This window comes from Ctenopharyngodon idella, chromosome 16 (genome assembly GCF_019924925.1).
Source record: "Ctenopharyngodon idella isolate HZGC_01 chromosome 16, HZGC01, whole genome shotgun sequence".
NCBI lineage: Eukaryota > Metazoa > Chordata > Actinopteri > Cypriniformes > Xenocyprididae > Ctenopharyngodon > Ctenopharyngodon idella.
Window position 1 is genome coordinate 20,755,014 of NC_067235.1, and position 12,487 is coordinate 20,767,500.

Sequence of the window (12,487 nt, forward strand, 5' to 3'; positions counted from 1 at the left end):
GGCTAGGCGTCATACTAACCAACAAATCATTAACCCCTTGGTTTCGCCCCACAATAATTTGCTGATCTGCTTCACTAATGTGTATCAGCTACAACCAGTTTTACAAACTATTGCACTATTGCTCCTATATTGAGCATTATATTGTTATATTGAGGTCACTGAACGTGAACATTTTTTGCACCAGAGTGAATAAGTCAAATGTCTTTATTATGATTGGTTCATATTTTAATACACACAGCGCAGACATTAGAATGTCAGATAAAGTTAATCCATTCACAACTGGATCAATAGAAGAGGTTTCACAGTTCAGTGTTTTTCTTCAATGCAGTTGTTGGGCTTCATCATTTATTCAGCAGTTTTGGTGGCCTCATTACTTTATGATGAATTAAATACAGGAGCCACTTCAGTCGGTGTAGTCTAACTTCACAGTGTCTGGTTTTCCCACAAGCCTTCGTTGGTAATGATTCACCCACCACTCATGTGATCCTCCTAACCATCCTCCATTGCCTCACTGACCCTCTCTTTTTTCCCATAAACCTCTTGACTGTGTGTATGTAACGGAACCCCAGTGGAAGTGCCATGGACCAGCTCCAAAAGCTTCAATCTTCCCTCCCTCTCTTCTCTGTCGTCCTCTCATTTTCGTTTTCAGCTGTTCTCTCCCACATGCTATCCCGACATCCACCAGAAGGTCTCCCTCCCCCACCAGCATCTCCTGATCTCCTTTTCCATTTCCTTCTTTGGTGAAAATGCTGAAAAAGAGAAGGGGAGGAAGACCTTCACCAGTGTTGAGAGGGAGCGGATTTGGCCACGTGTTTGTTTTAAGTTCTTATGCCTCATCAAGGCGAAGAAATAGCACACTCAGCACGTTTGCATATAAACACACCCATCTAGAGGCACAAGGTAACCCCGAATGACATTGAAGACCATAGTGGATGCTAGTAGGCTCTTGTAATTGAATGTCTTTGGCCTAAACTCAATTTGTACCAAAAATACTTGTTTTTGGTGCTTTTGAGTAATCTAGACTCTGGAAGAAAAAAAAAAAGACATCAGAATTTGTATAATTTATAAAATATTTATTAACAAACAATCAATAACATTTTTTTTTTATAGTTTTAAAAAATGAAATGTTTTTCTTTAACCACACCTCAAACTTACAAAAGCTTGTATCACTTGAATCATTTTCACTAAATGCACATTAGCCAACTCTTTCTCTCCTGCATTAAAGCTCAAAGTGAATATATACTTATACATTTAGAAATATTCAGAGGGTAAAACTAGTAAAATTGGCATTAAAAAAATAACACTTACTGTCTCAAAATGACAAAGTTTGACAACATGCATACTATCGTTTGTGACATACTGACACAAATATTGTTTAATTGCATTCACTCTTAACACAATGACATGTTTATAAAGATTTAACAAATTCTGAATGTAGAGGTCATAATGTAGACAAATTAATTTTCAAACAACTAAAAAAAACAGGAAGTGAACAGAAATAGTATGTAATTTGTGTATATACAGTGTAATGCGTGCTGTATCTTGAAGTTTCTGTGCTTCTATAGATAATTAAAGCTATAGTAGTGCAAATGCAAACCTGTATTCAAAATGCATTTCAAACTTCATTTTCCCACTCATTTCTGAACCGCAGAAACATTTCAGCTGTTATTTTTTCTGACATTTCTATGCATTTGGAAGACTCTCCACTGTTTTGAATGCATGTGCAATGCATCAAGAGAACTAATTCTGCTTAGAAACAAGGTTTTAGTGAGATTTTAGAAAAAGTGCTCACTAACTACAGCATTCAACAGTCACATACATATTTATGTGACATACATGGTGTGAAAAAGCTAGATGTTCAGGTTTGGGTGGCTGCTTCTCAAAGTGTAACTTTTATTGTACCCAAAACGCAAAAGTTGTGCATTCATTCCTGTTCTTACACTTTGCTTGGCACAGAGTGTTTGGAACAAAAATTCTAAATGGGCGTTGTCACTTTAACAGAACACCAACCTTTGACCTTTCGGTGTTTATGAAGGAATCTGTTTGAGTTCTTTCACAGGCTGCAAACACAGACTACATCCACCCATTAATGACCATTACCAGCCTAATGACAGCTTTGGCTGGCCAGGAAAAATAAAGATGGGAATAACTAGTAGGCAGATCAGATATTTTTATGTGTGCACAGAGACCTACAACATTAATATAGTGTTGATTCTGGATTAGTAGGGACTCAACGTTGCATGGCTTTCAAGTCTCAACAGCAATCTTTGGTGCATCTTTTAAAAGTCTTGTTTATCTGGTCGCAAACTAGCAAGCCTATTCTTGAAGTATTTTGGTGAAGCTGAGACAATTGTATGTTGCTGGTTTGCTGTGATCTCAAACAGCAGTATCAGCATGGGCTTAAATTGAGACAGGAAGTTCTCAGGTGAGGGCACAGCAGTGTAAAATGTATGCGACGTATGCGAGTGTATGGAAGTAAGGTGTGTGGATGGGGGTCGCGTTCTATAGGTTGCTGTTGCAGTTGCGACAGAGGATCTCGTCTTGCTCGGGGAAGAAGCCGGCACCCACCAGCGACACGGAGCATCGAGAGCAGGTGAAGCAGGGCTGGTGCCATTGCCGGTCCTCGAACGAGATGTACTTTCCACCACCAAAGCCTAAAAGGAAATAAAAATGATGCAAGATGTCTCTAACTTTTCGTCAGATAAGTTCATGACGCAATCATTACACAATGTCTAAATGAACATCTGTAATCCCTGACCTCCAAAACTCCTCATCAGTTTTTGAAACGAAGTGACATCCCTTCATATTTTACCTGTAATGGGTTTGTTGCAGGCTTCACACTTCTTAGCGTACAGGTTGCCAAAACATTTGATGCAGTATGGGCTATCATCACGGGAGGTGAAGTGCTGGCCAGCTAGTTGGACTTTACAACTTGTGCACACAAAGCACTCCTTATGCCACGGCTCATCTCTATAGGTCACACCACCTTTAGCCAAGGCCTGAGGTGGAGAGAGTTCATCAGAGACATAAACAGTAACCTATCAGCACAAGTTTACATATACTTAACCAAGATAGCAAGATAGGAAAAGAATACATTTACAGTATTTAGCATTTATCAAACTTCTTTGTATCCATTGTTTTCTAGGCATAAAACAACTTGTCAGACTTGTGAGTGTACATTCAAATAATAGGTAGAAACTGTATGCTAGGGATGGGTCACTATAGTTGAGTAGTTTACTAGTTGTCCAACAATTGAAGTTGGGCAGTTTTAACTAGTTCTGAAGCACCAAGATTAAAGCACCACCGCTACAGCCTTACATATTCAGAAGAATTTTTGATAGTTAGTCCAAATTTTGAGACTTCCGCATATCCTATAGTTTTATGTCTTTGTATTCAATTTAGCTGTTATTAAATTATCCAATCAGGGTAAGGCAAACTCAAAACCAGCCTAATTATACAGATTTTTAAAAAAATACATAGTTTTGCACATCCCTGCAAATAATCGTATTATCTATGAGATAAATGAATAAATGTGCTTTTTGTATTCCACAGAACTATAGAGCCAAGACTCCAAACAGATGGTGGTCTGTCAAGACAGGATGTGAAATTGACAGCCAGAGTTAATCAGTGACTAGCAAGACGTCTGATATGCAACAGGAAGGAGGAATGAGGTCAGAATTCGGACTTTTTGTCAAGGAATGTGTGCGTGGACTGATGGGGAACACATGGTTACGCATTTCAGGCAAAGAGGCTAGTAAAATCCCACTACTGACCTGTTTACATCGAGTACAGCGTGGTGCAAACTTGTTCTCATAGCAGGGTACGCAATAGTGGTCATCTTTATCGGGGATAAAGGACTTGGAGCCTATTGGCTGTTGACAGCTGTTGCAAATGAAACAGCCCTCATGCCATGTGGAGCCAGCATACTCAAGCTTCCTGGTTCCTGTGAGAGAAAAAGAAAGGAAGGCTTTAAAACAAACAATTTCCTGCACAGATCAGGGTGCCACAACATCTATACATTTTTGTTGGTAAAGTAACTTTAAACATAATAACTAGAGCTGTGAATCGATTAATAAATATATAAATATATAGACTTGAATTCAGTACTGAAGACGCGCTCTAACCGTTCATTTGAATCAGTGAGTTGTTGACTCGAGAACAGATGCAATCAGATCAGTCCAATTCACGAATGAATCATTTAGTGAAATTTGCGAACCGATTTAACAGATTGATTGAAATCAATCAGCTTGTTTACAAATCGGACACCGCTATCGCGTCTCTGAGTGGGTGATGATTTCTTCATTTCAAAATAACAAGGAACTATATGTTTTTATGAATTGTAGTAGAGTAAAAAGTACAATATTATGCTTTGGAATCTAGTGAAGTAAAGTATCGGAGTATTTTTATTTTGGGAAACTTTTAGAGTACAGATGAAAAATGTACTTAAGTACAGTAACAAAGTAAAAATAATTTGTCCTACTTCTAGGCAGTGTTGAATAGTAACAAAGACCACGATGCGCTTCGTTTATTTGTATCCACTGGTTACTAAGTAACATGGTCAGACAGTTACGCCATTGTTTGGTCCTCAAGTCAGGGAAAACGTCTGTGTTCTGATACATGTCAGATCTCCCAGTTAAGTAATGCCGCCATTTTGGTGGAAAAGGGATATAGCACTTCTCATTCTATAATAAAAGTCTTTCCACTTCTAGGATCATCAAGGGAGCTTAACAGAAGTGGAGGCCCATCATATTTGCCTATATTCTTTGCAGCATCCTATTGTGGGACCTGCTGATGAGCATATCACTAACAGTCTTTTCACCCAGTTTGAAAGACAACTGCATGTTTCTTAAGAGACCTGAACTAAGACTACTTATCGCTGGGATTTCCCTACAAAAGATGAATTTGAGCTTTCTAAGTGACAAAATGATAATCTGACAGTCGAAGCTCATCAGCTGATTAGAAGGTTAAAGGTTGATGCTCATAATCCACTAAGCGTTTCACACGTTAACCAGATCAAAAGCCTTGTAGAGAACCTACTCAAAGAGAGTCAAAATCCACTGTCAAAATCACCAAAGCTTTACACAGAGAGCAAAAGATAAAGGTCGTAATCCCTTGGATAACGAAAGATGTAGAAGAAATATTGAGTTCAAAACTCACCCCAAAATATGTTTTACCACATTCAACAAAGCAAAGTATAATCTGTGAAACAGAGCCCTCCATCCTTTTCTCTTTCCCTTGTCATCTGCACATCATAAACAGAGGTCCTAACCACTAACAATGTGTTCCTCTTCCTATAATGTAGCCCTCAGGTTGAATCTGGACTCAAAATTGTGGCAGAATATTTTTTTATCTTCTTGTTTTTGGTTTGGCAACTTTTGGAGGTTGTAATACAGTTTGATTTGTTCACTGGATTTACCTCAAAAAATAACAGCCACAGATTTTAATGTCAATAGCAACCTGATTTACGTTTCCAGGAGGAAACAGAGTGGTGCAGGAATGACGTCAGAACCTGGAGGACTAATTTGCCGCCGGTTCCTTCGAGATTTTCCTATGGGGTTTTATAATGGGGTTTTCAATTTATGAGTAAAATAAAGCATGTGGTAAACATAACTTGACGATACTTTGATACGTAAATTACACACACCCATACAGAAAATTTTGAAGCAGTTTATTTTTAAAAACGTATTTTTCTACTAAGTAACTAGAAAACGTTTGGGGTGTGAGCGTGTGCAGTTTACATTGTAGAACAAAACGTCAAAGTATCGTCAAATTTTGTTTACCACAGGCTTTATTTCATTCATAAATTGAAAAACCCCATTATAAAACGGCATAGGAAAACATGGAATGAACCAGCGGCGAATTAGTCTTCCGGGTTCTGACGTCATCCCTACACCGCCTACAGTGCTTACAAGCCAGCAAAATAAGTGTTAAAATTACAATTTTTTTGTAAAGTAAACTCCACATCAGATCTGCTTTCCCTTTGTCATGATACTCAGTGCACGTCTTTACAATCTAAAGGTGACTTTATATGGTTAAATAGGTGCAGGAAAGAAAACCAACTGCAAAATCAATATGCAAATAAATGTCAGGAAGAAGATCAATCACAATTCAGTATTCAAATAATATGATGACATCACCATTGGTTATATTTTCAGTGCTGAACATGGAAGTCAATGGGAATTTTTCAGTTTAAAACTACAAAAACCAAAGACTAACACACATAAGACTAAAATTACCTACAAAAAGTTTAAATGGAATTTACTACATTTCAAAAGTTTGGGGTTGGTAAAATTCTTTAATGTTTTTGAAAGTAGTCTCTTATTCTCACCAATGCTGCATCTATTTGCAAAAAAAAGAAAAAAAAAGAAAAACAGTACTGTTAGGAAATACTATTACAAAATATTAATATTTAAAAATGTATTTTTAAAATGTTTTCTATATTGTATTTTAATTTTTTTTTTCATTTGATGTAGCTGTGTCACATGATCCTTCAGAAATCATAACATGCTGATTTGGTGTTCAAGAATCATTTCTTATTATTATCAATGTTTAAAACAATTGCTTGCTTGCTTAATAATTTTGTGGAAACTGTTAAACTTTTGTTTCAGGATTTTTTTTTTTTTTATGAAAATAAAGTTCAAAAGAACATCATTTGAAATACTGAATATAAATCTGTCAATTTTGATCCATTTAATATGTCCTTTCTGAATAAAAGCAATAATTTCTTTAAAAAATAAGTAGAAATAATCTTATCGACCCCAAACTTTTGAACAATAGTGTAAGTTGTTCAGGCTGAATTAGTTGCATAAGTTTCATTCTTGGGTTTTATGGAATATCAGTGCCTTGCAGGCATTATAAAAATACATAAAGGTCTTTCAATATAGGGCTCACCTTGCAAGCCTTGTGAAAGACCTCCTGGAATTGTTACCTACTTTTCAGATAGATGCAGCCTTGCTGAAATATTTTACTGGCTTATCTCCTCCTATCATCAGAGGTTTGGACGGCAGCCATGCGCAATGATTTGGCTGAGAGACAGCAAGCCAGGCAGACTGGCAATTATTTTGTCACATCTAACCTGGTCCTCACCGCTCTCTCAATTCTCTCTATTTGCAGCTAGTACTTTTGATTTGCTTTGGCAGAACTTTGCAACTTTCCCCCTTTCTCTGTTTTGGCTCCTTCATGTTTGTGAATCTAATGTTACCTGCATACCTGTGGCCATGACAAGCTGTCTGTTACAGAAGTGTGAAGACTTGCAGTCTTACACAACAGGATTGAGAACAAACTAAAGCAGCGGTGCCAGAGTGTGAAGGAAGGGACTAGACTTGAGACCAGTCTGAACAGGATATATCAGGTAATGACATGAGTTATGACCAATGGGGTCTGTGGTGGTGTGCTGATGTCAATTATACCAGGCATGACGGTTTTATCGCAGGCCACACATTTGGAGGAGAACTCGTTGCAGTAGCAGTCGTTGCACAGAAGAGCATCATCCTGGCTGGTGAAGGGCTCGTCGGCCAGCGAACGGTCGCAGCGGAAACAGCGGAAGCAGTGTTCGTGGTAGTGACGGTCCTCGTAAAACAGCTCCTGAATCACACAGATGCAACAAAGGCATGTTAAAGAACATTTTAAGGGATAGTTCATGCAAAAATCACATCATATGATGTTCTTTCTTCCTTGGAACAAAAAAAGAAAAATGTTAAAGAACGTACTTTTGTGTTCCAATGACAAAGTCGAGATAAATTTCTAATTTTAAAGGTGAACTCTCCCTTTAAACCAACAGGTTTTCACTAACTTTCCTGCAGCTCAAACAGTAGTGCATGGTGCTAACAATGCCAAGATCATGGGTTTAATTCCCAGGGATAAAGATGTAAATGTGTACCTTGAATACGATGCAAGCCGCTTTGGATAAAAGCGTCTTCCAAATGCATAAATGTTATGTAAATGTACAAACATTAGCTAGCAGCAGAGGGTGCACTGGTGTCTCCATATTAAAATATTAAATATGTGTGGTTATTGTTAAAGACAAGTTTGACATACCAACAGATTAGTCTTGTTTATAAGAAAAAAAGTAAAAAGAGGCCACAAATTAAACAGCTTTTCCTCAATCCCAAGTACATTTCTGATTAAGATCTCAAGTAATGGCAATGAAACAGCATCTCAAACGCTAGCACATGTGCATCTAGTTATGTTGTGTGTGTGTGTGTGTGTGTGTGTGTGTGTGTGTGTTTGTGTGTGTGGAGAACATGGCGTCTGGGTTGACTCTTCATGTTAAATATGTAAACACATAGTAATAAGACAGGGATGGTGAATTTATGACCTGTGCAGCAAATGGCCAAGACAAACAGCGACTTTATATAGCATCTGTTGTCCCTCATTGTCATCAGAACTTTTGTCTGTTTGTCCACAAATTCCTGATTTCCTGTGGGGAGTTTACTACAGTGCCATATTAACTGCATTGTATGGTTTTTATTTAATTTAGAAAGGATTAGTTACCCTCAAAATGGGAAGGATTAAAGACTCAATTGGTTGCTAATGTTTTGCCTTAGGTTTTCAACATTGCTGCCCTGACTGAAGTTGAATGACATTTCTAATTGGACAATAAATGCCTTTCTCAAAAGAACTGCTAAACGGACAGTTTCAGGCTGAAACCACATAAAAAAGCTTTCACAGTCTAATTGAGTCTAAATTTTTTTTCCAACCACCATGGAAATGCTCCGGTAAAATCAACATTTTGCTGTATAAAGTGAACCAGACAGTACTAGCATGTCTTTTTAGGGAATTGTTTACTCAGAAATTTTAATTTTGGTGGTCCAAAGGTCTGGTCACATTTACTGGACACATTTGTTTGGTGAAATTTCGCAGGCGACATCCAGTTATTCCAATATGAATCATACAATCCTGAATTTTGCGTGAGGGTGAAAGATTTACTCACGCATATTTCGTATCGGGTTCAGGTTGGTCACTCAAATTCTTTGCGATGTGTGAGCTGTGCTTTATACAGTATTGCTAAACTACTGACAATGGACGGGACCTTTTTGTCTGCGAAATTTCGTCGAAGTAATTTAATAAAATTCAACACAAATTTGATATTCAAAGTCTGGTAAACTCATTAAAAATTATTTTAGATTCGGATTGTGATTCTCAAAATTAGATCAGATCATGAGGTGTCTAGGGATTCTCACCCCAAATTTTCATTGTATTTAAAAGAGCAGCTTAAACATTCTGCAAAATATCTTCTATTGTGTTCCACAGGAGATATAAAGTCATACAGGTTTGGAATGACACAAGGGTGTGTACATTAGGAGAACTATCCCTTTTATTAGTGCAACTCACTCGTGAATCATGGCCAATCAGCTCTTTGCACTCATCACAGGTGTTGGCGAACAGGCTGTCATAGCATGGGATGCAGTAAGGGTTGTCCTCCGCCTGGATGTACTTCCTGCCGTATAGGGACTCCTTGCAGTTGTCACAGTCAAAGCGCTCGCTCATGTTGCTCCTGATCCGAGTCAGTCCCTGTAACACACAAGGAAGATACAGAGAGGTGAGGCTTCAATCACAGCTGCATCACACTGAGAGAGACGCTAACAAACACATATAGGCAGATCTGTCATGAGGCACTGTGCAAAACGTCTATTAAGTTTTATAGCTCTGTGATGATAGCTGGGAAATGAGAGGGAGGAAGCTGGAATTTTAGCAAGCGCACAACTCTATGCTGCATGTGACGTGGCAGTGCAGCTGTAGCAGAGCTTCAATAGGAGCCCTCATTTTAAGAAATAATCATTGTTTTAAGAGCTTTGTTTTGCTTGGCCACTGAGCAAAGATGACTTTGACCTATGCTTTTCATTTTTTTTTTTTTTTATCACCATCTCACACTGTGATTGCTGTGTTTTTAAGACACTGTAGCAAGTTAAAAGTACTTTTAACTTAAAAATGCATCAAGGCTTTTTTTCCAATCTTGTGTCTGCACCTTGCTGTTTTTGAAAGCAAGATCATGTCCTGTGTGAACGGCCCCCAATATGGCTAGCCTTTCAGTGCCTTTCAGCAAATTATGTAGGACTACTTAATTAGGCAAACGTTAAATCATAATTTAATATTCACATATCAGACTGATAGATGTATTAATATTGATTTGTCACCTTACACTACCATTCAATTTTTTTTTTAAAGAAATTCATACTTTGATTCAGCAAGAACGCATTTAATTGATCAAAAATAACAGTAAAGACATTTATAATGTTACAAATTTCTATTTCAAATAAATGTTCTTCTTTTGAACTTTCTATCCATCAAAGAATATTGAAAAAAAAAATGTATCATAGTTTTCAATAAAATATAAATAGCACAACCGTTATCAACTGTGACAATGATTAGAAATGTTTCTTAAGCACCAAATCACATATTAGAATGTTTTCTAAAGAATCACGTGACACTGGAGACTGGAAAAATGGCTGCTGAAAATTCAGCTTTGCCATCCCAGAAATACAATATATTTTAAAATATATTAATATAGAAAATAGCTATTTTAATTTGTAATAATATTTCACAATATTACTGTTTTTACTGTATTTTTGATCAAATAAATGCAGCCTTGCTGAGCATAAGAGACTTCTTTCAAAAACATCTTTTTCAAAAACTATCACCCTACTTGCATTGTATTTAAGGTATACGGTTTACTTGCTCACACATAAAGCCAAATAAGCAGATAAAGCTTTATCTTTCAGTTAAATATGTCATTTTTCATTGATTTCCTCTCAAAAGGTTTTATCAAATTCCTGGAGTTTGCACCTAACCCAGGCTTTCTCGCTTTGGCATCCATGTGCAGAAAAAACTCGTCACTGCATGACACATAAAAGATCACAGAGGTAAGACTATACTCTTGTTTGGAAAAAAAACTCATTCTGTTGGAGGTCTGCACATTTGCATGCTTCACCAGCAAATATTTGTGAATAAACACTTCTGCCTTGGATGCGTAGACCACCTAGGGAGAGTGTTTAGAGCAAAAGTGACAAGAACTCTTACATTTTTTGAAAGAACAAGTGCTGAACCAAAACAACACAGATGTTTTTTTTATTTTGTAATGCCTGTCTTACATCACACAGTCTTCATAGGGGAGTACGGATCAGATTTGTTCACAATCGGAACAATAACATACCCCATGTTCACAATTCGAGGTGTTAAAACCATTTACAGTACACACATAAACCAACAGCGTAATAAAAACACCAGGTTGACCTTAACGTGAGCGTACGGCCCTGCGAGTGCCCGTCACGGAATAATATTGTTACAGCGTTGCGGCAACGCTATCAGGTTGCCAAAACATTACTGAGACGTTGGGGAAAAGCCTTATGATAAGTGATAGGCCTCCCTGGCAGAGACAAGCCCAGTGTATCAGTTTCCACCCAGCTAATAATAATAATCAGCCACCGCCGAAATAATGAATCTATTTGCGCTGCCTGTCTTACACACGCCCACAGGGAAGGTGTAATCACGGGATGCGAGATGAAAGATATCAACCACCGTGTTTCATCTTTCCTCTTTCCCCTGGCAAGACAAAAGGCTCAAATGATCGTGGGTGTGAAAGGCCAAGATAAAAAAAAAGGCAACGCACCTCCCGAAGCTTCATAAATAATCAGCTGACACTCTTTTACTACGATGATACCACTTACCCTCAGCTGAGAGCTGCTCTAAAAGCTTCTTTGCCCTGAATCTGCTCGTAAATTAGGGAGTGCTCGTGTTAAAGGCTCCCATGGCCTGAGGCTGCCCCTGGTTTACATCATTACAGACCTGTGTTTGAGAGAATATGAACCTTCTCCTTTCCCATCAAGGGTATCATGGTTCTGTGTTTCTCGTAGATGGGTCAATGACATGACACTTTTTTTTGTCCTAGTCATTAATTTATTTCAAAAGTATATTAAAAATACATATTCTCTTTTAACATATAATTTGGCTTTGTAGACACGAGAAAAAATGTAATGGTTCTTATGAATTAATAATTCATAATATGTTGTAAAAATTACTTTTCACCTTGAAAAATATGTTTAAAAAGAGATTGATGCTGAAGAGAAATATATATTTATTACTGGATGGTTACACCACATGACATTTTTAGAGTTGTTAAATTAAAAATTGTCTTGAAAATACTATATGTTTTCAAAATCAAATTAAATCAACATTTATAAGAAATTGGCACATTATATAGTAGATTTTTCAATTGATTTTTCCTTTTATTGACTCTTTATTGTCATTATACCATTATACGCTCAATCAATGCTATTTTAGAACGGCTTTTATTTTTATATTTTCAGTTTTCATTTTAATTTGTTTAATTTTTAGTACTTTGGTTATGTACTTTTGACATTTTTATTAATTTTTTTTATTATTATTTCTAAATAATTTCAATTGTATTTTTAGTTTAAAAGTTTTTCATCTAATATTTATATTTCATTTTATTTCAGCTTTATTTCAATTAATAAAAATGTTTTTTAAT

At 36.9% G+C, this 12,487-nt stretch overlaps 1 protein-coding gene across 2 annotated transcripts in view; it reads right to left on the bottom strand.

The window, feature by feature from the left end:
* Window positions 1–1,052: 1,052 nt before the first annotated feature.
* Window positions 1,053–12,487, bottom strand: part of fhl3a (four and a half LIM domains 3a) — a 39,262-nt gene continuing 27,827 nt past the window's right edge. For both annotated transcript variants that reach the window (XM_051865250.1, XM_051865249.1), the window contains 5 exons: window positions 9,334–9,513; window positions 7,410–7,584; window positions 3,774–3,943; window positions 2,813–2,999; window positions 1,053–2,654 (listed from right to left, as the gene is read on the bottom strand). In XM_051865250.1, the coding sequence (XP_051721210.1) occupies window positions 2,503–2,654; window positions 2,813–2,999; window positions 3,774–3,943; window positions 7,410–7,584; window positions 9,334–9,489 (840 nt within the window). In that variant the 5' untranslated portion in view covers window positions 9,490–9,513 and the 3' untranslated portion in view covers window positions 1,053–2,502. The remainder of the gene's footprint in view (window positions 2,655–2,812; window positions 3,000–3,773; window positions 3,944–7,409; window positions 7,585–9,333; window positions 9,514–12,487) is intronic.